Source organism: Laccaria bicolor, genomic scaffold (genome assembly GCF_000143565.1).
Source record: "Laccaria bicolor S238N-H82 LACBIscaffold_8 genomic scaffold, whole genome shotgun sequence".
NCBI classification, from domain to species: Eukaryota; Fungi; Basidiomycota; class Agaricomycetes; order Agaricales; family Hydnangiaceae; genus Laccaria; species Laccaria bicolor.
In genome coordinates, this window is record NW_001889879.1 from 463,367 (window position 1) to 488,127 (window position 24,761).

General features: G+C 49.2%; 9 protein-coding genes across 9 annotated transcripts; 5 read left to right on the forward strand and 4 right to left on the reverse strand.

The window, feature by feature from the left end:
• Positions 1 to 43: 43 nt before the first annotated feature.
• LACBIDRAFT_317960 (uncharacterized protein) lies at positions 44 to 1,968 on the forward strand (the record flags this gene model as incomplete). Its single annotated transcript, XM_001879147.1, has 10 exons — positions 44 to 345; positions 406 to 493; positions 544 to 637; positions 692 to 868; positions 923 to 950; positions 1,006 to 1,143; positions 1,194 to 1,246; positions 1,296 to 1,342; positions 1,403 to 1,853; positions 1,913 to 1,968. 10 exons carry the CDS (start codon positions 44 to 46, stop codon positions 1,966 to 1,968), a joined length of 1,434 nt encoding a protein of 477 aa, XP_001879182.1.
• A 578-nt stretch (positions 1,969 to 2,546) lies between these two features.
• LACBIDRAFT_317961 (uncharacterized protein) lies at positions 2,547 to 4,834 on the reverse strand (the record flags this gene model as incomplete). Its single annotated transcript, XM_001879391.1, has 12 exons — positions 2,547 to 2,765; positions 2,827 to 3,158; positions 3,211 to 3,274; positions 3,330 to 3,389; positions 3,442 to 3,771; positions 3,833 to 3,893; positions 3,944 to 3,976; positions 4,030 to 4,161; positions 4,220 to 4,337; positions 4,398 to 4,551; positions 4,610 to 4,643; positions 4,698 to 4,834. 12 exons carry the CDS (start codon positions 4,832 to 4,834, stop codon positions 2,547 to 2,549), a joined length of 1,674 nt encoding a protein of 557 aa, XP_001879426.1.
• A 2,271-nt stretch (positions 4,835 to 7,105) lies between these two features.
• LACBIDRAFT_317962 (uncharacterized protein) lies at positions 7,106 to 9,745 on the forward strand (the record flags this gene model as incomplete). The annotated part of the gene is made up of 7 exons (XM_001879148.1): positions 7,106 to 7,389; positions 7,440 to 7,473; positions 7,531 to 7,952; positions 8,003 to 8,663; positions 8,717 to 8,840; positions 8,891 to 9,381; positions 9,431 to 9,745. 7 exons carry the CDS (start codon positions 7,106 to 7,108, stop codon positions 9,743 to 9,745), a joined length of 2,331 nt encoding a protein of 776 aa, XP_001879183.1.
• A 188-nt stretch (positions 9,746 to 9,933) lies between these two features.
• LACBIDRAFT_317963 (uncharacterized protein) lies at positions 9,934 to 11,592 on the forward strand (the record flags this gene model as incomplete). The annotated part of the gene is made up of 6 exons (XM_001879149.1): positions 9,934 to 10,066; positions 10,129 to 10,464; positions 10,519 to 10,655; positions 10,713 to 10,772; positions 10,861 to 11,463; positions 11,524 to 11,592. The coding sequence occupies 6 exons, from the start codon at positions 9,934 to 9,936 to the stop codon at positions 11,590 to 11,592; spliced, it is 1,338 nt and encodes a 445-aa protein (XP_001879184.1).
• A 79-nt stretch (positions 11,593 to 11,671) lies between these two features.
• LACBIDRAFT_293697 (uncharacterized protein) lies at positions 11,672 to 15,563 on the reverse strand (the record flags this gene model as incomplete). The annotated part of the gene is made up of 5 exons (XM_001879392.1): positions 11,672 to 13,671; positions 13,731 to 14,868; positions 14,916 to 15,022; positions 15,190 to 15,329; positions 15,377 to 15,563. The coding sequence occupies 5 exons, from the start codon at positions 15,561 to 15,563 to the stop codon at positions 12,502 to 12,504; spliced, it is 2,742 nt and encodes a 913-aa protein (XP_001879427.1). The 3' UTR covers positions 11,672 to 12,501.
• A 287-nt stretch (positions 15,564 to 15,850) lies between these two features.
• On the forward strand, positions 15,851 to 16,913 carry LACBIDRAFT_317966 (uncharacterized protein; the record flags this gene model as incomplete). The annotated part of the gene is made up of 2 exons (XM_001879150.1): positions 15,851 to 16,849; positions 16,902 to 16,913. The coding sequence occupies 2 exons, from the start codon at positions 15,851 to 15,853 to the stop codon at positions 16,911 to 16,913; spliced, it is 1,011 nt and encodes a 336-aa protein (XP_001879185.1).
• Positions 16,914 to 17,939: 1,026 nt separating this feature from the next.
• On the forward strand, positions 17,940 to 21,393 carry LACBIDRAFT_293698 (uncharacterized protein; the record flags this gene model as incomplete). The annotated part of the gene is made up of 7 exons (XM_001879151.1): positions 17,940 to 18,122; positions 18,219 to 18,698; positions 18,751 to 18,960; positions 19,011 to 19,336; positions 19,388 to 19,553; positions 19,616 to 20,007; positions 20,058 to 21,393. 7 exons carry the CDS (start codon positions 17,940 to 17,942, stop codon positions 21,250 to 21,252), a joined length of 2,952 nt encoding a protein of 983 aa, XP_001879186.1. The 3' UTR covers positions 21,253 to 21,393.
• A 17-nt stretch (positions 21,394 to 21,410) lies between these two features.
• Positions 21,411 to 21,569, reverse strand: LACBIDRAFT_317968 (uncharacterized protein; the record flags this gene model as incomplete). Its single annotated transcript, XM_001879393.1, has 1 exon — positions 21,411 to 21,569. One exon carries the CDS (start codon positions 21,567 to 21,569, stop codon positions 21,411 to 21,413), a length of 159 nt encoding a protein of 52 aa, XP_001879428.1.
• Positions 21,570 to 21,617: 48 nt separating this feature from the next.
• Positions 21,618 to 24,092, reverse strand: LACBIDRAFT_319772 (glycoside hydrolase family 5 protein; the record flags this gene model as incomplete). The annotated part of the gene is made up of 16 exons (XM_001879394.1): positions 21,618 to 21,695; positions 21,748 to 21,785; positions 21,837 to 22,055; positions 22,105 to 22,173; positions 22,237 to 22,254; positions 22,372 to 22,435; positions 22,488 to 22,537; positions 22,586 to 22,610; positions 22,665 to 22,690; positions 22,781 to 22,855; positions 22,905 to 22,950; positions 23,005 to 23,134; positions 23,184 to 23,221; positions 23,275 to 23,432; positions 23,883 to 23,946; positions 24,003 to 24,092. 16 exons carry the CDS (start codon positions 24,090 to 24,092, stop codon positions 21,618 to 21,620), a joined length of 1,188 nt encoding a protein of 395 aa, XP_001879429.1.
• Between the last annotated feature and the right edge of the window lie 669 nt (positions 24,093 to 24,761).

Below are 24,761 nucleotides of genomic sequence, written 5' to 3' on the forward strand. Positions count from 1 at the left end.
CATTCACATCTACGCAGTCAAGTTCTCCTAGCGCCCTTTACCCATGTCGGACGAAATGACACCCACAGAAGCCATCGTAGCCAACGCGGAGTATCACGGCAGGCTACTCACCTCCATATCGAAACTCGACTATGTCGCATCGGCGTTGGAGCACCAGGCTGCGTATGTTGCGGATTTGGAGAACCAGAAGGTGCAAAGCGCCGAGAAGGTTTTAGCGCTCAACAAGAGGACGAAGAAGGAGAGGAAGGAACACGAGACGTTGAGGGACTCTACGGCTCGAAGGCTGGCGCATAAGTTGACGGGGCGGAAGGAGCTTTATGAGGCGAAGGAGAGTAAAGAAGAACGGTATGTTGAGTGTTTACTTGGCTTTCTTGGATTGTTTTTGTTGACGAGGTTTCTTTGAAGGGAGTATGTGGAAGCGTTGGAGAAGGAGATGTCGGAACGCGACAAGCATAATGTAATCCAAGGGCTTTTGAACGAGGCTAAGCTTGAAGTGAGTATGGTTGTTATTCTTCGTGATTACAGGAACTGAATGTACATCAGCAAGAGGACTTGTCTCGAAAGGCGGAGGAACGGAGGTGCCTTCATGTTGAGCTCGATGCATTATATACCCGCATTTTCGAAGGTCCCTCAGAGTGTACGTTTGGAGTTTTAATGATATACGTTGGGCAATGCTCATTTTCCATGACAGCCTTCCCTGAAGAAGACCAGCTCGAATATGCAGTCATAGAGGCCCAACAAAAATACGAGAAGCTGCAATCGACTCTGAATTCTGAGAGCCGCGCCGCTGAGATCTTGGCAAGAGCTGCCAGGACTATGGATGCGTGCCAAACTAATATGCAGCAAGCACTACAGTTATCTCGTAACGGTGAGCTATCATTGCATGACTATTTCTGGCAGGATACTCAAGGAAGGATTTTAGACATGTGGGGTGGTGGAGGCGTTTTCAAGTGAGTCTGCACGGCTATTGCATTGCGAGCCTTAGGATTGACATTGCGGTTTCAGTATGAGCGATATGATGGAACGTAGTGCGTTGAGGAGCGCTCAGGCCTATGCAGATCAAGCGGAAATGCTAGTAGAACAGGCGAGGCGAGCATCCAGACACGTTCAACCCGTTGGGCGTGTCAACGTATCCGCTGCTCAGTATGCACCTCTTCTTTGAACCCAAAACTATTCATTCACGGGCAAAGTAGGATGATGACCGATTTCTTCTTTGACAACTATTACTCAGATATTCAAGTTTTCAGTACGTCTCCTCCCGTCGTTCTTTTGGTCCTATCACATCAGCTCCATAGACAGGATCAAGACTTCAGCAGCTCAAGTCTTGCTAGCAAATAATAGGGTTTGTGCTTGTTCTCGACTTTCAATCCTCCGCCTTACCTTACCTGATGGTGTACTATAGATTAAAACAGAAGCCAACGCAGCAATCGATCGAGCTAAAGTAGCGGGTACAAAGATAACATCAGCGTCACGAAAGCTGGCCCACAGCCGTAACGAGCTATACCACTACAGGCGGGCCACGTTTGAGAGTGTGGCTGCTCAAGAAGCTGCCAGCCGGCCACCCAGCTACGATACGGTCACTGCCGATCCCGTTCCTACCCTACCCGCCTCCGATACTCCAGCATCAAACTCTACCACACCGCCTCCAGCCGCCACGCCCCGCAACTTGGCTGCTTCACCAGCTCCGACTTATTTTTACAACATAGAGCTGAACGATAAGACGCTCCCTGACATGCCGCTGCCTTCACCTTCCAGCGACAGTGGGGCCTCCTTCTCTTCGACGGAGAACACGTCTACATTGAACCCTTCATCCAGTGCTGGTCCGTCATCGCCCCTCTCGAGTTGGAGATCTCGTACGTCATTCCAACTCATCACCTTTTCCCTGCTAACTTGAAGAACGAAATCGTGTCAGGAAATCCATATGCAGCTGCGTTGATGGCCACTCAGAGACCTTCAAATATCGGATAAATGAACATCATCTCGACGCTTCTCTGGCAAGAAAATGCGCTGACGTCATTGACACATCGTCGCTCCGAGATTTTAGGGCGCGAAGCTAGAATAAGTACTTCGAATCAAATGGGAATCGCGTATCCGACATTTCGACGAAGCTCTATGAAGGTAATACCTCGCAAGTGGATTGCGTGGACCAAGATGCACTATGTTTGTCAAACATTTTGGCGCTTCATCGATATCTCCCCTTGTAAATATGCATCTGGAGTTGTTCACCACAGCGTAACGTCGTCATCGTCATACGCCTGTACTTTTTAGACACTTAGGACAAGGGCTGAATGTATTCTTTCGGTATTGTGAATAAATGCTAAACAAGGACAGGTTGCTGAGGGTTACAACATACCAGCCCTTAAGTCTGCGTGTTCAGTCACAGTCAGAAGTTGAAGTCTCACTAGCTCCCGTCGAACAGGAGATGATAAGAATACAAGGCATTTGAAGGTACAACGATTTACAGCGATCAGTTATGATACTGGGGCAATGATGGGGGGGAGGAACAAGTCGTAACAATCTAAAGGCCGGCGAAAATCCAACACCGATCACGGTTCCAGCTCTTCGTGGAGGTCTCCTTCTACGTCGGGTATTGACCTATAAACAACCTCCGTTGTTGAAGGCTCGTGTTCCGCAACCTCCCCTTCGATGGGTTGAACACGGTTCAGCAAGGCAACGGCGGAGAAGAGTAAACACGCGGCAAGGACGAAGATGGCTTGCGGGAAATTGGCTACTGTAGAGCTGTATGTGAGGGCGTAGATGTATGGCTAGATGACGTGAGTTAGAATCTATGCCTTAGTAGATTAAAATAATTCAATGTTGACTCACCGAAATTGTGTGTGCAATCGCGGATAAAACTCCAATAGCTCCAAAAAGGGCTCCCACCTCGGATCCGTATCCACAAGCATGGATACAAACCGCACCCAAGGAATGAAGTGCTGGATTCCCCCCAGATGTGAAAGAGGACAGGGTAGAAAGCCCAATGAAAGTTGCTTGGGACTTGTTTGACGTTATGGCGACGAGTGAATCTGCGAATCCGTCTACTCCTAGCGACGCTTGAGCTAGGTATCGGTCAAACTTCAATTCTGCGCCAATGTCACGCGAGTTCGGATTGGTCCCTGGAGTACTCGTGCGTTTGGGCTTGAGGTAGGAAATGACGACTACTCTTCGCGTTTAGAGATGAGGGTTGGAAGACTTTGTTTGAGGACGTACTTGGAAGGAAGACAAGTAGATTGAATGCTCGAGATATCCACAATACCGACATGTAATATCCCAACTATCGTCCGCAGGTTTAGTTTTTCTAAAGCGAAGAGCAGGACTAAGGATCATACCTGGGCAGTCGTCCAAGTATATACGTGTTGGGCGTAGAGGTACTTGGCGGAGTAAACGCCCTAAAAACGGGGGTCAATATCTACCCCACTCAAAGTCGTCAAAAAGGCTTACAGTAGAAACAAGATAGATGAAAAGGCCCAAGCCCAAGAACGTCATATTATAATTTGGCCGAGGTCCTTGGCCCGGAACGGTCCTTGGAGCAAACATTGCAATGGGAGATAGCAGTGCGGAAATAAACTTCGTGAACATGCGCCGAGCAACCAAAACTGGAGAGGTCTTGAATTGCAGTTCGTCCTGAATATATGTATTATCCACCGGACGGTGCTGCAGAGATTCTGGGCAAATAAAGAGGACGTATAGCAGCGTCCCGAGCATAAGGCTGATGCTGACGAAGAAAAATCCATCGTTGTAGCCTGTTGGCGGGAGGAAGAGACCACCGACCTAAATAAAAAAAAGGTTTTAACCGTGAAGATTTGGTCGGGCGAGTAGAGAAAAATCCTACCCATGGTCCGATTGCCAAGCCGACAAAAACGATCCCTTGTATTGTCGAGAAAATCTTCGAACTATGTGTTTGTCAGTTGACAAATATCGGAAAAGAAGAAAATATGCCTACCGAGATCCATGTCTCGTGCAGTCAGAGACATACCTACGGCCCAACTGATTAGAATTTATCTAGACGGTGGTGAGCAGCATTCTTACGCATGAACCACCCCATTGAATGTCGACAGTCCACCAACAAATCCTTCGAGTATGGGACCGACGAGAATTAAATGCTCGGCATATTTTCCAAAGAAAGATTGGGGTCTCATGACGAGAACGAATACCGCCTCCCTATTTAGCAGTAAGTGTTTTGTCTGGATAAAAAAAAGTTTCGAGAGGGCGGACGAACATAAGGACCGCCCCAATAATGAAAACGCATAGGATAGGTTTCCGACCGCGAGCATCACCAGCACGACTCCAAAACCCAGTTGAGATTGCGCTCAGGACGCTCATGATTGTTACAACGGCTAATAGTCAAATTTAAGTGATTGAGTAAAGAACATGATGTGACCTGAAGGCTAACGTACAAGCTTGTATACGCACCGCGCGAGCTTGGACGTCTGCATCGCCACAGCCAGCCAGTGTCAAGAGATTTAAATCCGCTCCCTGGGAGCCATCTGACAGCGCTCGGCAGGCAATTGCCTTGTATACTTGTATTCGAGGGGACATGGTGACTCCCCGCTGCGTCGGATCGTTAGTCACTGCTTCTATGGGGAAAAACGCGCAAATGCGATCTCACCGCCATGGACATCACCAGAACTACTGGGAGTAACCTGTATTTGGAACATTTCTAGGTGTATTTGCCGTAGAAAATCGGAATGACGAACCAGTAAGGGTGAGCATCCAAACGTCGAACTCTTTGCATGAAAGTCATGGAGGAGTCGTGATGGTTTCTTCTAGATGTGCTTGCCCTCGGAAGTAATAGAGATGCTTCGTCTGGGAAGCTTTCAACTCTTGGTTCCATTTACTAGGTCTGAGAGTCCTCCTGTAAGACTGAAAGTCCAAAAGTCTAGGGCGAGTGGGAGTCGTCCGCTAGGGAACATGTTCTAATATTATCATGATGATGGGTGTTAAAGGGCTTGCCTGAGAGAGGGGGGCGTTATTAGGCAGGAGTGGAAGTTGGTCTTATCTGATAAAAACGAACCAATCACGTGTTATTGTCATGGTTATCTGATAAAGTACGCCAAGCTCGGACCGAGTCTGTCCGACATACGGCAGCCTCCTGCAAACTCATGGAAACTTGACTTTTTTGCAAGACATGCGTTGGTTTATCCTGTGAGCTGGGAATTCTACTAATTTTTCTTCGTTCACCCCTCGGAGTCTCGGACGGCGTCACCTCCGAGTCCTGGCACAGTAAACGCCCATCATTCCTTTCTGTGTTCTTTTGCGTGTCCCAAGTGCGTCCCAAGTAATTCAATGAAGGTTGTGAACATTTTGACCCGTTCCTGCTTCTCCCATCATGTTGCACAACGCAACGGACCTAAATGATATGTCATCTGCTTCTGGAGGTGCGATTCTGGGCTTCCTCATGCACAAAACAAGCCTCCAAGAAAAATAAATCGATCAGTAAGCAGAAAATCACGTCGGAAATGTATTGAGTCATGCAATCAAAATATAGGAACACCCAAACTTGGCACAATCTCCTTTGCAGGTAGGCTGAATAACAGTGCTTACCGATGACTAGGCGCGTGGTGATGACAGAGTATGCCAGGGCGGTGCAGTGGCGATAGCGCCCAGAAGCGCGCCTAATAGCTCTATGACCGCCGAAATCCGTGTCGGAGACTGCGGAACATTGGCAGTGGCGAGCTTCGACTTTGTCAGCACAAACTTGAGGAAGGATGTGACAAATATCATTTATGGTAAATCTGTTAAAAGAGCTGAGACGAGAAGATACGAACAAAAATCATTTATCCCCTCCAAATTTGCAATCGAAGAGAAGCGGTGGACAGGCAGGCAGTCTCTGTTTCCGTTGTCGAAAATCCCGTGGTTTTTTAATTATCTAGCTCGACGACGCGCCCGGGTGCGATATCAGAGTTTCTGTATTCCCAGACGAGCATCAATTATGTTTCAAGTGCGTTACATTGAGACTTCAGGTTTTGCACAAGGTAGATACAGTCCTAGGACGTTTAGGCAATTGCGTTCCTGTCAGTGTGGGGCCGCCCGTTACAGCTGAATGCAAAACCCTAGACACCTTGCAGAAATTTCTTGGCTCCGCCTCGCTTTGTGCAAACAACCATTTGAGGAAGGAAGCGGGCACGAATGACGCAAGTCCTCCACCAACGCAAGTATATGACATGTAATGGAGTGCTCCACGCTCTAATTGAGCTAAACTTGAGCTAAATGCGGTTGTTTGCACAAAGCGAGGCGGACACCAGAAATTTTCGGGAGGTGTCTAGGGTTTTGCATTTAGCTGTAATATTATCGAGGCATCCTGAGGAATTAGCCATGGCGATGGATCGTGGCGCAAATAGATAGCCATGGGATAGTAGAGATAGAGGACCGCGACAGCAATCCCAGAAAGACGTGAAGTTCAAATCATTGCATATCAAGCGCTCCTTCGCCACGATACGAATCAAGATGACATCAATGTCCAAAGCAAGAAATCCAATAAAGTAGCACTCAGGTGCGCCGCAGCAATTCCGCCGCGACAGAATGCCTGTTCGTCAGTGGGGTTGGATAATCGTCACTTAGTCTCCTTCAAGACAAAGGCAAGGGCGATATGTTGGAGATTCTGCCATCGCCACCAGTGATATCATGATGCTACTCCACGCAAGAAAATCAGATCGACACACAATCGCCACAGTAAAAATAGGACATTGAGCTTACTTGGCGTTGGTTATCGCTGCAAACGTTGGAGCGGAAGTAGATCCGGTTCTCCGAATCCCCCTACAACCATCTATGGAGAGGACGCAGGGAAGCCATGAGTGTTGCTGAAAGACTTTCGGCACATGTAAAACAAGTACCCGAGGTACGTAGCTGAAACTTTGGCATGGTATGAGGGGAGGAAGGGGGATAGGATGTAAAGGGGACCACTACAGTGATGGCAGACGACATCATGTTCCTGTTTGTTACTTTCTAAATATGGACGTCTATTTCAAAACAACACGACTCCCCCATGGCACACCATTGTTCGCGTCCTCCCTCTCCCCACGCAACAAAACACAGCCAATAACTCGCGTCACTCGCTCTCTTATCATACCCCTTCATAATCTCGGGCACGACACCCACACACACAATGTCGTTTAATTCGTCTGCAGCATCTTCGTCTGCTACACCTCAGCTGCACAAGGGGGCCAAAGGATCACCAAAATCTGCACCGAGTAAACCAGGTTCATCGTCAGCAGCTTACGTTGCATCTAAACCAATCAAGCCTCCAAGCAATTATAAGAAGAGGGATCGTGCCATGCAGCCCGAAGCTACAAGTTCGGCCAGCGGGTCGAGTCAGAACGAGAGCGTGCCACTTTTGGGAGAGCGTGTCGTCCCTCGAAGAAAACCTTTCTATCGTGCCAGACCTTTGTGGTACGTGCTGAAGTGACCCAAGATCCCTGGTATCTAACCCGATTATCTAGGCTTGTGCCCTTTGCGGTCATGGCTTCGTTAACTGTGAGTCCATCTAATTGCTCCTGGAGATAGCCATGTAAATCCGTTTGTTTCGAATAGCGCGGAATGACGCTGGCTCCTCGTGTAGAAGTGTTCACTCAGCTATCATGCAACAAAGTCCGCAGCGAGCAAGCAAGTTATAACCGAACACATCATCCATCATCCATCATAGTCTTTCCTCAGTCAAACGCATGGCTTCATCATACCACCACTCTAGACCCACTTGGCCCCCACCTCCACCGCCCCATTTTGCTTTCTGGACTTGCAGACAATGACGACGACACACAAGACCCACGACAAATCCCATCTTCTCGTTGTATCGAAGATCCAGCTGTTCAAGCTGGCGCAGCGCGTCTCCAAATGATAATGACGACGACAATGGGCCTTCTCACGGCACTGACCACCGGTTGGTGGGGGCACTTTGGGGAACGACATGGACGGACGACGGTATTGGCCATCGCGACATTTGGTTTATTCTTAACGTCCGCACCATCCCTTTACTTCTTGCCTCCCTTTCTGACGTTCTTGACAGGGATCTTATATTCATCCTAGTCTCAACACCATCGTCCCCTCTTTCTCATCACGGACACAAGCTCCTCCTTCTCGCACCCTTCATTGAAGGTCTCCTCGGTGGTTGGTCAACGCTCCAATCAGCGACGTCTGCATACCTCAGCGACTGCACGTCCAGCGGCTCTCGCGCGCACATATTCTCTCGCTTTGCTGGCGTCTTTTATATTGGCTTTAGTCTGGGCCCTAGTATCGGTGCTTGGCTAATACAGCATCCTATTCCCATCCTAGCTAGCCCAGGGACGGAAGGACGCGCGGCAAAGACGGTGACATCCGTGTTTTGGGTTGCTATCGCTTGTTCCTTTATCAACTTCGTTCTGGTACTTTTGGTGTTTCCGGAGTCCCTGGATAAGGAGAAGAAGGACAAAGCGATGAGGGAGTACGTGGCGAGGACGCGGGGAACAAGTAGAGGTAAAGCGAGGGCTTCTGAAGAGGGAATCAGGGATGAGAGGGATGACGTGCATGAAAGACCAGCACAGACAGGGAGTGTTATAAGCAAATTATTGGAACCCCTTGCGGTATTTTTGCCGGTGGTGGTCATGGATCCAACCAGTCCAGGAAGGAAGAGGCGTGATTGGAGTTTGACGTTGCTTGCTGCGTCGTTGATTGGGTACATGCTTTCTACGGCAAGTCCTTCAAGCTTGTGCACGAGCGCGACCTATTGACATGGTCTTGTTAGGGAGTGTACCAGATCAAATATCTGTATGCTGAGCATGTGTATGGATGGGGAACGGAGCAACTGAGCCACTATATTTCGTTTTTGGGAGGCGCGAGGGCCATGTACTTGCTGCTCCTTCTACCCAGTGAGTTTTCTTTGGCTTCGGTTCCTTAACGAATCTGACTTGCTGCCCAGCTATAATCTCACTGTTCAAGCCAAAGCCTGTAGCTAAAAAGGGCAATGCAAAGGCTGCCCAAGGAAAGAAACCAAAACCAACGCGTGCCCAACTTGGTCGAGAAATCGCGTTTGATCTGACTCTGACGCGATGGTCACTGGTTATCGATATTGTCGCCAACGCACTCATTACGCTCGCTCCGGCACCTTCGTACCATGTGCATGACGCGTTTCGGCACCATAAGGGATTCAGCTTTACGATGCCCCAGATGAGCAATGCGCAAAGTCAGGCGCTGTTTGTGTTGGCGTCATCGATGAACAGCTTGGGAAGTGGATCTATACCCGCTGTTCACAGTTTAGCGCTTTGTTTGATGCAGGTGAGGGCATTGGACACCGGAACGGCGGCTGTAGAGGCGGAGGAGGTGGTGGTGGATAGCGAAACTGCTGTTGGAACTGGGTCACTTTTTGGAGCGTTTGCTGTATTGCAATCGGTTGGGCAAATGATTCTTGGGGTGTGTGGTCTTCTTGCTCTGCCTTTTTCCGTGCTGATGGTTTTGATAGCCTATGCTCTTCGGGCTGGTGTACAGCAACACTGTTGCTCGATTTCCCAAGGCCATCTTCTTTGTGGCTGCAGCCATATTGATTTACGCGTTGGTGATGGTGCTCCTCGTGAGGAACCCTGTTCGGCCAAGTAAGAAGGGCAAGCGAGTAATTTGGACGCACTCAAGACGAAGAGATGTTCAAGTTGAACGTGGACGATCGCGTGTCAGCAAGGATTTGCGGGGTGGGGGTGCGGGGTACTATTACTCGACGAGCGAGGGATCTCCTGGGTACTATGGAAGCGTGAATTCCAGCCCCAATTGTTACCAGGGATGAGTAGAGAGCTAAATTAATAATCCTAATAATCATTGCGGTTTCATCGGGAAGAAAACAACAAGGGTAAACAAGGCCGTTTCAGTTGTATCATAACTCTTACCAACGCTCCCGTCTTCAACAGGCAGTTGAACGTCATTCGAGGCGTCTGAGTCGTTGCTGCCGTCTTCCACCACCTCCCCCTCACCGTTATGAACGGCGAACATGCAAACGCTGTAGCTGGTCCCTCAAATTCCCAGCCAACATCCAAGGCGTTCTTTTCATCGTCGCCCTCATCCACGCCACATCACCCCCAACCTCCGCTCCTCTTCCTTCCACCTCCAGGTGCCTCATCCTGATTTGGTTGCGAGTCTAATGACATGAATTTACACCTCTTTTTCTACCAGTTCCACCTCCTCTAAGGCAGCACCTTCATAGCACGCAAGATTTGCTCAAACGCTTCCAGCTGCTACCGGCTTACGACAAATACGTGCGCCCATCCGCTGTATCAGGCTCGGATGCTGGGTTTGACGGCGCTGATCCTACTACGCCGGCTCCCGTTACTCCTGGAGGTGTGGACAAGGGGAAAGGGAGAGATGTGTCGGGCTCGGGTGGGGTTGATCACTCACTTGAGGACACGGGGCTTGGTGATGGGGGAGATGGTGATGACGATGACGGTCCTGGGGGAAAAGGAGAGAAGAAGAAGAAGAACAGCTATAAACACCTCATCAAAGGCGTTCCTGGTGCGTTTTTTCCGTTGTGGCATGAGGTCTTTGGTCTTTTATTCTTCGAAATAGGGAAACACTCGATGAAGAAAGACGATTATCTGACGACAACGATGCTTGTACCACCAAAACAACGTTTCCAGATCACGCCGTTCGATGCTCGGACCCAGCGGGAGTCTTTCACCGTTAGTCCGGAAGGCCTGAAAGGCGTACGTGTGGCTTCTTCCCCACCTTTTCTTCGTTCAATAAACTCTCTTCTTATCTAGTGGAATATCAACGCTCTCGTTCTGGAATCCGCACAGGCTCGCGAGGACAGGAAAAAACGGGTTCGTGTGCTTGTGTTTTTTCTCGGGGTTTCCCTCCCATCGTCAATGGCTACTTATCCCTCTCTGTTTCCCTTTTCTCGGATCGCAGAAAGAGCTCAAACGCCTTGCAAAAGCCCAACAAGCTGGTGCTCTCGCATTGTCGCCTGGTACCCCACCCCCGCCCACTCAAGTACCGATACCTACATCTGCAACTGGCTCCACATTCCGACCGACAGACGCACCCACACCACGCACGGGGGGTACATCCACCCCACGTTCGGCACTCGCGAGCGGTTCTCCACGCCCAGGCTCGCATGTCCTCAAATCAGGTTCTACGAATCCGAAGTCTGGATCAACTGTTGATCCAAGGCCCGTTCCCCGACCGGGATCAACGGCGCCTGTTTCGGCGCTCCCTCCCCCTACAGCTCGACCTAATCTGCCCCCCGTTCAAGTACCTACCGCACGAGTGGGAACGCCACTGAGAACGGCTACGCCGACGAGTGCACATCCGATAGATCAGAGAGGGAAGAAGAGGGAAAGGGACGATAGCAACGGTGTTGGGGTGAATGGCTTGCCAATCAACGGCGTGTCGAAAGGGAACGGGGTTGGTGCGGCTTCTGTCAACGGGAATGGGACAGCGTCCAACACTGTTGTGAATGCTAAACCTGGAACGGGGACAATCCGGCCGAGGCCGATCAAGAAACAGCGGATGGTATGAATGGCTTTTCTCATGTTACCTCATGTGTGCTGACAGTAAGCCTTCCTTTTCTAGGATATGCAAGGACAAGCAAGAGACGTTGCGACGCCTGTGCAACAGCAGCCAACCCCTCAAGGAGTGTAACGAGGACTGATCTCTCAACGTTCAATCCCCCTCCTCCTCCTACATAATCCTCCAGATAACGGCGTGCTGCCGGCATCCGCACAAAGGAGCTCAATGAACTTGGTCCTTGAACCTTCTACTGCTTGGGGCCTATCTTAAACGGTAGTTGACGACACTTGACCGTGCATGATTGGAGGTCCAAGCCCTACATACCAGATTGACCCGATGATACCTGTTTACATCCCATCATAGACTACCGACGCCACGAAGGTCCCCGACGACCAGGGCATCCCGCCTTCAGGCCCTCTCCTGTCGAAGGAAGGCCAGGTCTCGCTAGTCTCTGTCTAAGGCATGAAAAATGTGAAGCTCTCTGCAGTTATGCACGCCACTTACCTCCCTTATGCCCCTTCCATCGTACACCCCTTTTCACCATCCTCTTCCACCCTGTTCTTCTTCGTCTTCTACGCACCGGATCTTTTTTGACACTTTTCTTCTTTACCCCACACATTTACATACATTATCCCCGCCTTTTTCTCTCAATTTTTTACTTTTTAACTCTCTTGCATCATCATCAACATGTTTTGTCATCGCATTTTAACCCCATCGTTCTAAAACAACGTCCATAACCCAACCTCAGTCACCCCTCCACAATACAGCGCATACTACGTACCAACCATTTTTTTCTTCGTTGATCATCCCGTGTCGGCGGCATTTTGCTGCGACATTCATTGATTCAACGATCATCGATCAGTTTCTGCCTTGAACAAACGCAATCCACTACAGTCCAACTTGAAGGACTCTTGAGAGATGTCGCACTGCACGTTGTATAATATATTTACTATTTATTACAGAAGAGGGGTATCGCCGCAGAAAGAGCATAAAATACAGGTCATAGTTACATATGGTATAAAAACCCCAAAGAGAAAGTCATCATCGTCGTCCAGTCATCCCAAGATTCGTCATGCTCCGATTGCTGGGTCCATGAAGATCATAACTCCTCCGTCCACCTCCCAGTGCTCCGGCATTTCCACGACCAAGCCTCCCATCTTCCTCTACCCGATCCAAACCTCCGTCCAGAGGCGACCCCAACGCCGTCGCACTTGTATTCTTCTGAGAGAACAAACCCCTTCCACCTCCATCAATAGTGTTACTAACCCCACTTCCTAATCCATAGTTCCCACCACTAATATTCCGTTTCGAGTCGAGGTTGAACGCGTTCCCTACTGACACCGGCATACTCAGTCGTCTCATCCAACTACTCTTGGGTTTTTCTGAAGGGGGTTTCAGACTGTTATTGGAGGATTTCTCGTTCAGTTTCGAAGCATTTGTTGTTGGAGTCGTCGAGGTTTTGTACTTTGCTATGGAGCACGTGCTGCAGCCGCAGTAGGGTGCGTGTTGAGAAGTCGATGCGGTAGTATTGCTGTCCATGGTGCTTGTGCTGCTCCGTTGGTCATATCGTTGTTCCTGAGTGGCTTGGGGAGAATTTTGCCCGTTCGAGGATGATAGTGAGGGAGCAGCATGCACTCGGTTCGGAGAGAGTTGGGACCTTGGACGGAGGGGTTGAACGGGTTCATTGACCGCTTCCAGTTCCATCTGAGAAAGCGGACGCTGAAGCTGTTGTCGCAAGGAAGTCCTACGTTCACGAGGACGTAGTGCGCTGTTATGCGCTGACTGTGAGGTCCTTTCGCCATCATCACCACCCTCTCGGATGCTCAGCAGTCGAGCACGGTCTCGCTCCAGTTCCCTTGAGCGCATCTCAATATCATATTCTCTTTGTCTCAATTCGCGCTCTTTCTCCGCCAGCTCCAGGCTCGCAAGGTCATCGATTCGCTGGCGTCGACGGTCTTCAGGTGTTGGTGTTTGACTTGACCCAGAAATCGAAAGTCCAGTACGATGTCCATTAATAAAGCGGTCTGGTTGGTCTGGTGATTGATAAGCGGTTTCTGGGGGAGGAAGGGACAGCTGCCGTAAGACAGGTGGGGAAACTGCTCTAGCTCGAGGGGATATCGGCGCATCTCCAGGTTGATATCTAGAAGCTAGATCGGAAACACTCAAGGGAGGACGAGGCAAGTTTCTTGGGGGTGGTGATGTTGATCCTGACTAGAAATCGACAAAGGATCAACATGACATTCGAGAAGTTGAGTTGAGCAAGAACTTACATTACTTGAATAACGATTGCGCATTTCAGCAACAAGGCTACCGCTGGTACCTCCGTCTGTCCGTTCCACTTTCTTCTGACCGTCAACCGTCCTCACCTTGTCTGATGGCGCGAATCTCTTTTCGACGCCAAATTCACGACCCTCATTGAAGTAGTCACCCCTCGAAGTTGAAATATTTCCCACTGGAGGGGATCTCTCTGGTGGAACGGGAGGAGAAACCCTCTCAACCTCCCGTTGATATGAGGCTGCCGTCTGAAAAGAGTCCTCAGCCCGTGCTGGTGAAGGTCGGTTTGAGGTGTCCTCTTGGAAGCTAGCAGGCGTTACTCCTCCAGATGGGGTGTCCACTGGTCTTCCCCGGAATCTTTCCTCAGGAGAAGACGGTGCAGAGGAAGGAGCAGATTGTGCACTCCGGTTCGGCTGCAATGAAGAATTGGAGGAATGTTGTTCCACTTCCAAGCGTCCAGTCAAAACTTCATTCGCAGAAATGGGAGACTCTGACAATACAGATGGGAAGTTAATATTTGATGAAGAAGAGTGGGAGAGGTTTAAGGGCTGCTGCTGCTGCCGAGGAGGGGGAAGTGGAAAGTGGGTCGGAGGTGAGGGGAACGCGGATAGAGAGCGAACAGAGCCTGAGTTTGCTTCCGCATAGGGCAATCGTAAAGTATCGGGTGGAGACATGGGAGGCTGAGGCGAATGAGACGCATTAATTACGCCATACGAAGATGTCGAAGCATGAATGGCCCCGCGTGAGGAGGACAACTGGTCATGCTGAAGCATTTCTGTTTCTGGAGACCGATATTCACCACGACTTTGTTCTACTGACTCGCGAGACGGTCTAGCTTCTGAACTTGAAGATGGTGATGTCAATCTTTGCTCCTCTTGAACTTGCCGCACATCGGTAGGTTCTGGATCTACTTGTAGGGGTTGCACCTCATCGGGAACAAGCGGAGGCGGGACAGGCCCTGTCCAGCCTCCTTCGCACAAAGCTCGCCACTGTCCCAATGGTCCGACGGTAGGCGAAACCCGACGGACACCCTCGCATACTCTGAGCCACTCTGCATCTGCGAGGCGCGAAAGGCAGGCAGCAACGCTAAACGTCGTTGTCATGTGCCCCTGCGTAACATTCAATGCATGGTTGCTGATAGCGCGTAAATATCAAGAAACTCAGAATCAAGAGATGCTCACTATTTCTCCTGTGATATTTCTGGTCCCAGCGTACTTATCAAGTTGATATAACGGGCATGCTCTTCAGTGACATCTGTCGCTTTCTTCTTCGACTTCTTCTCATACACCTGACCTTCATGTCATATGAGCCTTCAGCCACTCAATGCAGATAAAAGGTTTTACTTGCCGGCTTGCTTTATCTTCGCGTTCGCAGCGGCCATCTTCTCGTCATGAGTTTTCTCCTCTTTCTAACAGATGTCAATGCGGGTGAATGAGAAGCAAGGAGAAAGCTTACAGAGAGTTTCTTGAACCATTTCTTGACCTCGGTACTGATTGAGTCGTACTCCTTGTCCGCGATTTTGGCGAACTTGGCGTCAATGTCCGACAGTGCCTCGAATATTGTTGCACTGGTGTTCATAGTGTTGGCTGAGGGTGCTATTGTCAACTCATTTTCTTCAACCACGCCATTTACACCAGCGTACCAGGAATATACTTGGTGACTTTGACCCCTGCTGCTTCCCGTAGTGCTTTAGCAAGCTTTCTCTGCAGGTTAGCTACCACTCCTGCTGCTTCACAATATTCATTGAGCAGGTTGAGCAGCGTTTCGATGGACTTGCAAGATTTGTGTATGTCTGCTCGTTCTGCGACATCCGATCCATTGCTAGCCATAGAAATGCAGCTTGAATGGTAGAACGCGTCCAGAAATACGATCGCAAGAGATGCAGCCAAATCGACTTGGTATAGGAATTAATTCCCATCGGTACCAATATCGAGCTATAGCTATTTGTGAGTGTTATGATTGTCCACAACGTGAACTGCAACTTTCTACACATCTCCACCGCAAAGCCTGCTATTGCCCAGGGATGCACCGGCGTTTTACGAATTTCTGTCGTTTAGGTGAGAATTTATGTGAAGTCTCCTGACACGTCCAAAACCTCCGAGTTTTTAGCGCCCGAATGGATTCTCCGTTCCAGAGTCACTTAAACACAAATTATACCCCCTCCGATGAAGAAATCAAAAAAATTTCAACTTTTCTGGTTGAACCTCTGTCCAAACTCTCGCGTCTCGACTCGCAAATCAATGATCTACTCAAGGAGAGAAATGCGCTCAAGAAGTCTATCGAAGCCCATCGCGCATTAATGTCACCTTTTCGCCGTCTTCCGTGCGATCTGATTCGGGAGGTTTTTTTGTGGTGTCTCCCGACGGATAGGAATTGCGCGATGAGTTGTGACGAAGCTCCGGTTCTTTTGTCTCGGGTGTGTAGCGATTGGAGGCAGATAACTATGACCACTCCAGCGATGTGGACAAGCCTCCACATCCCTGTGCCAGATCTCTCCGACGTCGAGATTCTCTCCGCGAAAACTAAACAACGAACTGGAGTTGTTCATGAGTGGCTCAGGAGATCGAGCAATCTTCCTCTGTCAATTTCTTTTTTCGGGAAGAGCGGAACTGAACAGTTAAATTCAGGGCTTCTCTTCAAAGAGGTTTTGCGACACTCCAAGCGTTGGAAGAGAATGCGCTTTGAGTTTTCTACGGATTTGGTTCAATCAATCATAACACTGTCCCAAGATCAAGTTCCCACCTTAGAGTCACTGACAATCATCAACCTTTCGGATTTTCACAGTGTTTTGCTGACCCAGTCTTTTCCACCGTCACTGCATCGACTTTCCCTCATAGGTTTAATTTCTACACAACGATTAGGAACATTGCAGCTCACTCATCTTACCATCCATCATCGTTCTCGTGAAGGCCCGGAACCTCTTCGAATACTGAAAGAGTGCTCACTGCTTACGAGTTGTGACTTATCGCTTCCATGTGGCACCATTGACAAAAGACTCGTTGTGACCCTCCCCTACCTTCAGGAACTTTACTTCCATGAAGTGACCAACTCAGCCGACTTTTTCACACACCTTACCCTACCTGTTCTTCGACGTCTGAAGTTCAGAACTAGCTTGGCGAGTACTAATGGCTCACTGCTGGCTTTTCTATCACATATCTTCAAGTTAGGGACTAAACTGAAGTGTCTTGACCTCGAATGCAGGTCGTTCTCATCAGCCGGGATCATCAAATGCCTTGACCAGACCCCTTACTTGTCGCGGCTTGTTTTTACAGGTATTGACCATGCCACCTCCTGGGTTGTCTGGACACCTGCAGCTGTCACCACTTCCTTCTTTGAGAAAATGACTCCAAACAACTGTCAAAATGGGCCATGTTGGCTTCCTCATCTAGAGGAGTTTGAATGCGATGTCGTCGATTCCTTTTCGCATCAGTCGCTATTAACTGCCATCCGGACGAGGGCAGGGGTTGTTGGAGCTGTGAGGAAACTTGACTACCTGGAGTTAAACATCAAATGCGACGTCGAACAAGATTTTGTTGTTGGCCTTCAAAACCTCGTAGCACAGGGTTTGCTCCGCCTCCAGCTCAATTTTATATCCGGTCGGGTCATACATCAAACCTGTTCGGGCTTCTCTCCCTGGAATGGCATCTGGTCACAGCCTTCACTGTGGAATTGAAATGGTGACGGGAACGTAACCCAGAGATTCCCTGTAGTCGTTTCCTATTCGACGAGCGTCGTTGTTCGCCGTACGCACCCCACCTTCTCCTCATGATTTTTCGTGACGGGTTCTTTTTCTTTGTGGACTGGAGAACGAAACTTATGTTTGTGTTGGACAGTGGAAATCGAGAGTCTGCCTCAAAATTGGGTATTTACATAATCGAAGGTATGCTTCAGGCTTGTCTCAGGGGGATGTTCTAAATCGCTGAACCTCTCCATTTTTTTTTACTTGATATCAAAGACGATGCAGCTCGTTAACCTCCCTCTAGAGCGCCTTGCACTCTCTTGCACTCCCTGACTTGTTGTTTACATACCAAATAGTGCCGTATTTGAATGCTCTTGTGGTGATCTACCGGGCCGATTCCACTTTTCGGCGCAAATCCGAACTCTCAGTGCCGACAACAATATCGACGACGAGCTCAAGCTTCCCGCATAACTAAATTATTATCGTTTCCCTCCTAGTCTTTTTTCCCTCTGTCTTTCTCCATGATATGCCCCGCAACCATCCTCCGGGCGCCTCGACCCTCAGAAATCGCAACCGGATTACAAACAAAAGCCGACTCAAAATCCTCTTTGGCAACATTGAGGGTGATGCCTTGCTCATCCCGGACGAGGACGAGGAGAAACACCGTCTCACCAATTTGGTTGCCGGCGTCGATGCTGAGGACGCCAATGTGAGCATGTCCCACCTCTCAGCGCGGATATGTCACATATTGTGGCTGTGTGTTCCGCGGATTGATGACACATTTGCTGACAAATCCCTCCATCAGGAACATCATTTGCAGGAGGTTCTGTCGGCGACGCAGCAGCATGGGCCTTCAAGACCGACGCGAGGTGCTGCAGCGAGCCAAGCGCCTGCTTTTATCCCAACTCCAGATTCGACCGGAATCGTCGACAACTACGAAGAGCTGTACCCTTCCACCCGGTGGAAGGATCCCACGACTTACGTATGTACATCCCAGATTGTGGAGGAAGCCATTACGAACGGTCTCGCGAACGGTTTTACGTACTACATTGATGAGCGGGACAAAGAATGGCTTGATAAGAATAACGAGGAGGCTCGTGGTGAGGGCACCAGCGCTCAAGGCGCAATATCTACTTCCTCCACAAGGACTTCTGCTCGAAGTGCAAAGGTCAAGGGCAAGGAGCCCGAATCCTCCCTGCCTATAGTGATATCGGAGGATGAGTTCGAACTAGTCATGGGATTGTTCGAGAAGGTGACGCATGAAAGGACAGAGTTTCTACATCATGTTCGTAGCCCTCACCTTCATTTGTCAAAGTCTAAAAATCTATTTAATTCAGAGTTTCGACGTGGGAATGGCGTTCCCCGCATTTTCAGATTATCAGGATGCCTTTGCTTCTCCGTTGACATCAGCGACTTTTGCAACTTACATTGTACCCGCGTGGATACCTCCGCCGGCGACGCTCCTTCGGATAGCACGCGCTATTTATCCTTACTGGAAGGAGCGTCGTACTGAACGAGAGGGTCACAGAATAATCCCTACCCTCAACGTTTGTTATCCACCGTATTCCACGCAAAGTCTGTTAATGTTCTTTCGCAGGCTGACGAATCGGATACAGCCAATGAGTCATACATCTGCTTTCGGCGACGAGAAATAAAGGCTGTCCGAAAGACTCGAGCTTCTCAGGCAACGTCGTCTGACAAGCTCGCTCGGCTACATGCAGAGCTTTCTTATCCTCTTGAAATGGCAAAGGCTATTCTCACCCGAGAAAATCGAAAGAGAGAATGTGCCCACCAAGCGCAGGCGGTTTGGGAGAAAAGACTTGCCTTTGTCGATCTCAAACGCAGGTTCCCTGCATTTGTCGACAAGGCCGACGATGAGCTTCTGATTGACAAGGAAAAACCAGGGAAGAAACCTGATGCATCGTATGTCAATCACGATAACCAGGACTTTCTTCTAATGTCATCATTTATTAGTCGCGTAACTGGCCTCAAAATTGGAGTAAACGATCTTGGCATCCCTCTAATTCGTCCAGAAATATCAATCAAGCCCAAGGAACGCCTATCTGCGATCTCCCACCAAATAGAGACTATCCTTGCCCGACAACGAGACATAGATCATCAGTGGGAGGATTGCGTCGATGTCAGTAAACTTATCGTATTTTTTATCAAGGCGAAAACTTGATCTCATCTACTTGAAATTAGGACCCCTACCAGCCTCCACAGGTTCCTTATGCTTCACGGTTGTTCAAATACATACCTCCTCCGAACACTCCGTCTTGGCCCTCTAATCCTGCCTCAGATGCTCAAAGCCAAAAACCCAGACGAGGTCATGCACTTCGAATACGTTACGGCCGCGGCGGTAGAGTACATATTGATCGCAGAAACTTATCTGCCCGGCCAATTACCTACAGAGCACGCCCACCTTCCCCCTTCAATTCAAATGATGGGATGGTCATTGACGACGACGGAGCTGAGCTCGAAGCAAGAAGGCGTTTGGAAGAGCAATGGAAGTTCGACGCAGATGACATGCCAGCTGTTGGTCCAGAAGGCTCCGATGAGCAGGATAGAGTTTTGGTCGATGATTATGACTTAAAGTATGTCAGTCTCACTTCTTGCATGGTGCCTGTGCTCATCAATACTCTAGGTATCTGAAGTACAGGATGTCCCTATTTTCCGATATCGATCACCACCATCACATCGTCACCGATCCGTCTTTGCTCATACAAAACGCTGAGGGTCGTCAACAGATGATATTGCCGTTCAGATTAGGCATGCCGCCGTTTATGCGACGAGATGCGCAAGGAGCCACGCGTGCGTGTCCACCTGGGACGTCCCCTACTCATCCTCTAGCGATGGTACCAGTTGGCACCCCAATATCGATGCAGCACCACATCAGAAAGATGCCTCCGCCTAGCTCTATCCCACAAATGCGCATCTCATCCAATGGCGGAATGCGCCCTTCTGTGATCCCTGTATCAAACCTGCAGACAAATGGCTTACCAACCGTCATTTCACCCCCTCATTCTCTTCCCATTCCCAGTCCTCATCAACCAAGCCCCAACGGTACTAGTGGGATGGCCCGTCCTGCCATTTCTATGCCACACGTGGACCTAGTGAAACCCGATTTGACTCAAATTGGGAGCGTTGCTCTGCAACAGTCAGACAGTGGGAATCCAGCTCTGGACGGCGACACACCTTCACGTCCGAAGTCTCAGAATCAGCAACAAATGGTGTCTACCAATGGATTCCATTTGACGCCTATGACGCCCATTGCGGCAGCAGCCCTTGCAAACACGACTCAAGCAACCGGACAAAGGAGCCTCAGTTTGCAGCAGGTTCAAGAATTGAAGTCAGCGTTTGCTAACCTGCCGACAACGGATTTTACACCCGCCAACGGCCGAACTTATATGCAGATACCCAATGGCAACCACATGGGTGTGCAGATGCCTATTGGCAACAGCATGAACTCAAAGTTATCACCTGCAAAGCAAATGCAGTGGTCAATGGGAACAGCGTTACAGAGGACGCCGACGGCCATGAATGTGGTGGACGCTCAAGCGCTCAATGGATCTACTCTCAATGCTGGCCACGCACAAGTACCCGTGCGCCCCCCATCGATGAACGGACCTCGGCCAATGGTTCGGAATGGTGTCCAACACATCAACGGGCACATGCCATCTTCTCCTCTTCAGGCTTCCCCCTCACCTGCCTACCCCGCTGTCTTATCACTACAAGCCAACGACCCCTTGTTTCACTCTTTGCCCCACCCGCCAATGACGCCAGCATCGTCCACTCTGCAAAACCAACAGGCTGTAGGAGGCACACAGAGCGGTTACTAAGTAGCTCCAACTCACATCACCCGCGATTCAGATGACTCTTCTACCAGCTTATATCTGTCGCATGACATTTTCTCTTCCATTCTCATTTTAGTCTTTTTTCAATCTTTGCCCTTGTGTGTATTTTTCTGTGATATCAAGAGCTTTGTATTCTACGATTGTCATTCGCCTGCTTTCGCCATACCCGCCTTTCCATTTATTTTGAACGGTACAACAACTGCATAATGCTTAAGCTTCGAATGTTGTACACTATATACCCAGAAGCGATTTGAACGAATAAATTTGGAATAAATGCGACAAATGTTATGATAACAGAGCATCCTTAAAGATTTTTTCTTTTCACCGCCACATGGTCTTCATAGCACAGCTTAGATGAAGGGTTTCAGGGCCTGAGGAAGGATTGAGGAGATAGCAGGACCATTGGGTGGTTCAATCGATTGGAAGTACTGGGAAAACGAAATTAATGCTCATCAGAACCACAAGGGCTCCTGTACTTACATTTCCCCACCACGGTCCTGCGGCCCACCACAAAGCACCTAGTAATAGAATCAGACTCTGCAACAACGCGAAAATTACAAATCTCATACCAATCCAAACGCCACCTGCTTGCTGCATGGAGCAAAGAGCTCCATAAACAGCCGAAATACAGTTCGAGTTCGAACCAGCACCGATTTCACCCAAGAATCCCTTGAGGTTGTTTGCCTTGAGCCATGCTGTAGCGGCAGCAAGACGTTCAGCTCCGATGGTCGGTGAAACGCAAGTGTCTGATGTTCCAGAGGAGTCACCGTCGAGGTACTGATGCATTTCTGGCCCAAAGGTCAACACCTAGATTCATATTTGGATTGGTTAGCATACCGATAGCGACGTTGTTGTTGGGGTCCTGAATAGCAGCGAAGACGTTAGAGTTCCCAGATGTAGTCCAGCCTAGGAGATTCGATATTAGCTCGTTCCAACGTCCCTGACATCTTAGGGTTTCAGTTAACTCACTCCAGGCTCCAGTGTACGCTGCATTAACAGTGGCGATGTGAGAATTAGATAAACATGTGCTCGCAACACTCACCAGTTCCTGTCAAATTCTCTTGTCAAAAGGATAAGTTGCATGGCCACAAGAGGACGACGAACCTTCGACAAGAATTAGTTGAGTAGTTGCACCACTAGCGCGGATACCGTTTATGGCAGCTTGGTTCTAAAATGTTATGTTAGCATTGGCCAGAGAATAGGTAGATAATGGGGAGTACAAGATTGAAGACGGTGCTTGCGTCAATATCATGGGGTTCATTTTGAACATCTTTTGAGCTTTGAGCTAATACGGTCATTTACTCTCGAAGTAGCATACCGAAAATGACTTGGGAGTTGGATTTCTGCATTTTGCCTGCGTAAGCCAGGGTTACTTTTAGTATCTAGATCGCACTCACGAATTGACCGGCCAAGTTCTTCCACCCTAGAAAACTTTAGCAATCAAGACTTCCCTTTGGGTCGTGTTAGCTCACATGTTTGGAAACTAACAAAAGAAAAGCGTCAACGTTGAGACCGAACCACTCCAAAAATGGAACGCACTCTGAGGTACTCGAGATGACATAGCCATTGTATCTCATGTAGTTATGAGCTGTTGAACGATATGAGTTACAGATTTGAATCGTCGGAGGTGCCCTTACGGTCAACGACGGCGTAGCCTCCTTTGCTTGTAATGTAGTTGACGAGCTAAATCGAAGATTTTCACTGTTTGATGACCATGTTAACCATAGAAATACGTACAGTCGTCAAGCCACCGAGGTAAGTGGAGTCAAATGGACCAGTAAGACCAGTTGCAGGGGGGCTGATACGCTCCATCAAAAATGGGATACGGAAGGTGTTGAAACCCTGGCCCATGAAGTAATCGATAGAGCTGTTGTCGTTGACAGGTTATCACAGCAACAATGCTAGATCAAACGTACCTGGTAGTCGGCCAAATATAATTGGTGCCCAAAACTCCCTAGTTTCGTGTGAATACAGGCAAACTTCCACAGAGTTAAATAAATGACCCACCGGGATAGTCCCTCCAAATTCGGCACCAGCTTCGCTTACTCCGAAGAATTTGAACTTGGTTAGAGTTCCCGGGCACATCGAAGACGAAGGCGCAGTGGACGTTGTGGATGTTGTAGACGTTGTGGACGTTGTGGATGTTGTGGACGTCGTGGTTGGCACTGGCTCAGCAGTGGACGTTGTGGACGTCGTGGTTGTCACTGGGGAGGCGGTGGACGTTGTGGACGTTGTGGACGTTGTGGATGTTGTGGACGTTGTGGACGTTGTGGATGTTGTGGACGTTGTGGATGTTGTGGACGCCGTGGTTGGCACTGGCTCAGCAGTGGACGTTGTGGACGTCGTGGTTGTCACTGCCTCAGCGGTGGACGTTGTGGACGTTGTGGTTGTCACTGGCTCAGCAGTGGACGTTGTGGACGTCGTGGTTGTCACTGCCTCAGCGGTGCTCGTCGCTGGACTATATACCGGCGTGGAGGTAGTCGACGATGGTTTATTACGACACTTTGCTGGTGTGCTGGTGGTGGTGCTAGCAACCACCGCCGAGAAAGCAAGGCACTGAGAGTAATCTTTGAATGAATGTTAATTATGTTTTTACAGAAACAAGGAGGACGCACAAGGGTTTTGGTAAACGCAGGTTGAACCCGCATCGCAGAGAGTGGAGCCAGAGTAGCCCTGACCCTAAGATAATAATATCTAATCAGTGAACACAAAAAAAGTGGAGCGGCTATACTCACCCCACACTGACCCCAGAGCGCGACAGAAACAGCCGGTGTGCTCAAGGTCACCAGGACAGCAAGAGATACGAACGATGTTGATAACTTCATTTCCTGGGTGCTTGTTGGAATGCCTGCTACCAGCGTGGTCTTATATAGCCCCACGTGTTGGCGGTATGTCGAAAATGCCGAATACGACCAAAGCACCCTCTCCGTAGCTCACCGTCTTGATATTTCATCTAAACCCATAGCAACTTGAAAAATCTATGGCAACAAAACAAGGGGCGCCTTGCATGAGATTGCATGAGAAGAATTAATACAGAGAGAGAGGAGGGCGCACGTACATATGGGGCACCGCCGCCGGATGATATTCATGCGCAGGGACGTATTGGTGGGAGCTATAAGAATATACTGATAAGCAGGAACATTTGAGTCTTGCCGGAGAGTAACCAGGACAATGCAAAATCGTATCATTGATGTGAAGAAGTGGAACCTTCGCGAAATGTTAAAGCTCTGATGGTGCAATACCGATGTTTACCCATGTCTTGTTCAGCCGCGCTTTTCGTGTTTCGTTGTGTAAAGTCTCGGATCAACCAGAACTGACTTGTTGGTATGCAGTTGAGAAGCTAATGCAATTAATCAAGCTGGATTCAAAATAAATTGATATGATACATCATCCGCGTTGATACCTGAATACTTCAATTGAGGCCATATTCCTAGAGATGAAAGTGTGAATTGTCGTATGGGACACGCTCAAAATTACTTACCTTATCGTACACT